Genomic DNA, 3,148 nt, shown 5'->3' with positions numbered 1-3,148 from the left:
ACATGCTCCATTCTTTTGATACCAAAATGCCAATATACAGAAGTTGTAAACTTATTATAAAATTATCTCAGTCCTACTTAATTCCTGACTTAGATATTCTCTTCTTTGCAGAGGACTTTTTTCAGAAGATTACAGCGAGACTCATTATTCCCCTGATGGCAGAGAAATTACAACATACCCCTCGGTTGAGGTAGGGTCTCACTTTTAAGAGTCTTGCTTTTAGGAAGTAAATTGAAGCAAATCTTTCTGCACAATATTACAAATATACAAGAACGAGACCAGGCTACTCAAATAAGGAGAGCTATATATGTATGAAGTATCTTATATTGATATGTACTTATAAGGATATATGGATTGTTAAATCCAGTTTGTCTTACTCATTGAATTATTATGGCAGTATTTCAATCATCCAGTTCTTTCCTACTGGTTAAAAACCAGCATTTTGGGGAGTGAGTTTCACAAATAAATTTATTATGAGAACATCAGGTTTATAAGATCTATATTTTCATTTTTGAACCAGACTACAGGGATACATGCAAAATCTTTTATTTGTAATACCAAAAGTGATAACAACTTTAACAACTTTCTCCTATACATAAATATTTCATATTAAATTGGTCCAGAACGTGGCCCTACCAGCTGCAAAAAAATGACAGCGCTAACATGCTTTGTAAAGTCCTTGGCTCCTTGCCCCCAAATTCATCTAAAAGTGCATCCTCTGTCTCCAAAAATTATCTATTTCTGGCTTAGCATCTTCAAAGGTCATACAAATTCCTCCCATTTAATGTGTAACAGAAATCTGTTGATTTTAATATCTACATGGATCCTGCTTCCAGATAATGCTAGGAATTATATCTCTTTGTTTATTCTGAAACTTTCCTTGTGTGAGCTCAAGAAAATAATGATTATTTGGTATTATTAGTAAATGTGGAATTTTCCATACATTATGGTAAGATTTCAGAATGTAGAACAACCATCAAGTCTGAAAGTTTCTTCAGCAAATCCTGTGGTTCAGCACTAGAGTTGACCTACAAGAAAAGATTTTATATTTGTGTGTTGGTTGTCTGCCCAAGCAGGTCTTCTGTCCCCCTGAATCAAAATTTTCTGAATAACTGCTGTCTTAATATTTCCTTGATGTGGTGGAAAACATTGGAACTCTACTTCTGCTCATCAAATCACACTACAAACCAGCTTTAACCAGTGTAGTCCTCTTGCCTCCCTCCAGGATCACTGCTATTATCATGGACGCATCCACAATGACGCTGACTCAACTGCAAGCATCAGTGCATGCGATGGTTTGAAGTAAGAGAGTCTTGAATATTTTCTTTGTTTTATTAAGAATAATATATTGCTCTTGGAGTTGTCACAGTTAAAATGGAAAACATCAGTTTTTCATGTAAATGAGTTGGGTGTGATCCAAGACTTCTGCAGAATTAAGAAAGACTTTGGCTGAATACCAAGAAGAGCTGCTGACAGTGAGTAGAGACACAAGGGAGCTAAATCAGATGTGTCTAAAGGAGCTTCCAAGCCCCTGTGTCCTTTACATACATGAGGAGATGTTACAGGTAGAGAAGATAAATAGGTTTCAGTTTTCATACCTTGCTAGAAAGGTATTCCAAGCAAAAGTATCTCCAAACAAATAATGTACAGATATTGTGTGGTGTGCAATCTCTTATATCTTTCTGATCATAGCTGTATCTTTGAGAAATATGAGAAAGGGATATGAGTGCTGAGGAAAGAAAATAAAAAATTCAGTGAGTGTTAAGAAGGGATTCAAAAACACAGAGAATGTTGACTTGGTTAGTGAAAAATGGGTCTCAGAGCTGAGTTTCATTACCCAACTTGGTAACATCATCAGTGCAGGTGATCTCTGACCTTACCATATTCTCTTCTGTTGCTTCTCCATCTCTGATCACCCTTTTCCACATTGTTTTACAGAGGATATTTCAAGCTTCAAGGGGAGACGTACCTTATTGAACCCTTGGAGCTTTCCGACAGTGAAGCCCATGCAGTCTTCAAATACGAAAATGTAGAAAAAGAGGATGAGGCCCCCAAAATGTGTGGGGTAACCCAGAATTGGGAATCAGATGAGTCCATCAAAAAGGCCTCTCAGTTATATCTTACTCCTGAAGTAAGTCTCATATTTAACTTGGTTTGAGAACAGGGATTCATTTACTTGTTTCTAAAATGTAAAATTAGAGAGAAATAATGGGAACTTGATGAACAGAAAATACATGTTCTAGGCTTATAGCATTTTCGTTGGTCATACAGATTTGAATCAAAATGGATTTAAATGAATCTCAAATCATCTCTACTTTCTAAGTCAATTTTGAAAAGTAATCAAATTATCAATTTGGATGCCTCTTTTGTGCATGCAGAGACGACTTGGGATAGGGGAGAAACTGGTTTGAAATATTTAACAGTTTTGAGATGTGTGATAAGACCATTACATAATCTTGACTCCATTTTCCAATTTGATTTGAATCATTAAATTTGATTGATGCAATGACTGAATGAATAGTGACAAATTGAATCTGGTCACAATTGACCCTCATACTCTCAATATTTTCCTCCTTTACTGGAGGGACAAAAATTAGAAAACAAAACATTGCATCCAAAGTGACAGTTCCTTCCTTCCTTTTGATGACAAACGTTGAAACTGGCTGAAATAGATCTAGAAATTCAAAATATCAACTTTTTTATTAAAATGTTAAAATTGACATGACAGTTGTTGTTACAATGGAATACCAAAACACAAATGAAGATGCCAAAATTGATTATGAAGTCTGGTTTGCCTTTTGGCTTCAGTGTTTCTAGAAATTCAAGATTCTTTATCCTCAGCAAGTTGTGATTATATACATTATGATTAATTGGTCCTTAATTGGTCCTCTATCTTGAATGTCCTTTTCTCAATGTCAGGTCATGATCACTTTATTCAAACTGGATCTAGTGCAGCAGAGTTAAGAAAGTGGCTGTCAGAGAGCAAGGAGAGAAATTGCACTCTGGAATTGGCAATTTGGCCTTGTAGTTCTGTGTGCTGAAAAAACACGAGTACACTTTCCTAGGGAAAGAAGCAAGTAACGCACCCTCACACATTCAGGTCTCAGCATAAGTCTACTTCCTGAGCAATCTGGGTCCTCCAGTGGTG

General features: G+C 36.0%; 1 protein-coding gene across 2 annotated transcripts in view; it reads left to right on the top strand.

Annotated features, from left to right (window-relative positions):
• LOC107298299 (zinc metalloproteinase/disintegrin) overlaps positions 1 to 3,148 on the top strand; it is a 51,418-nt gene that overhangs the window by 37,099 nt on the left and 11,171 nt on the right. For both annotated transcript variants that reach the window (XM_029286489.1, NM_001323248.1), the window contains 3 exon segments: positions 112 to 190; positions 1,226 to 1,302; positions 1,939 to 2,131. In XM_029286489.1, coding sequence (XP_029142322.1) covers positions 112 to 190; positions 1,226 to 1,302; positions 1,939 to 2,131 — 349 coding nt within the window.

Source organism: Protobothrops mucrosquamatus, unplaced genomic scaffold (genome assembly GCF_001527695.2).
Source record: "Protobothrops mucrosquamatus isolate PMUCROS unplaced genomic scaffold, P.Mucros_1.0 scaffold3860, whole genome shotgun sequence".
NCBI lineage: Eukaryota > Metazoa > Chordata > Lepidosauria > Squamata > Viperidae > Protobothrops > Protobothrops mucrosquamatus.
The sequence above is the reverse complement of the archived record's forward strand: the minus strand, read 5'-3'. Positions and strand labels throughout refer to the sequence as shown.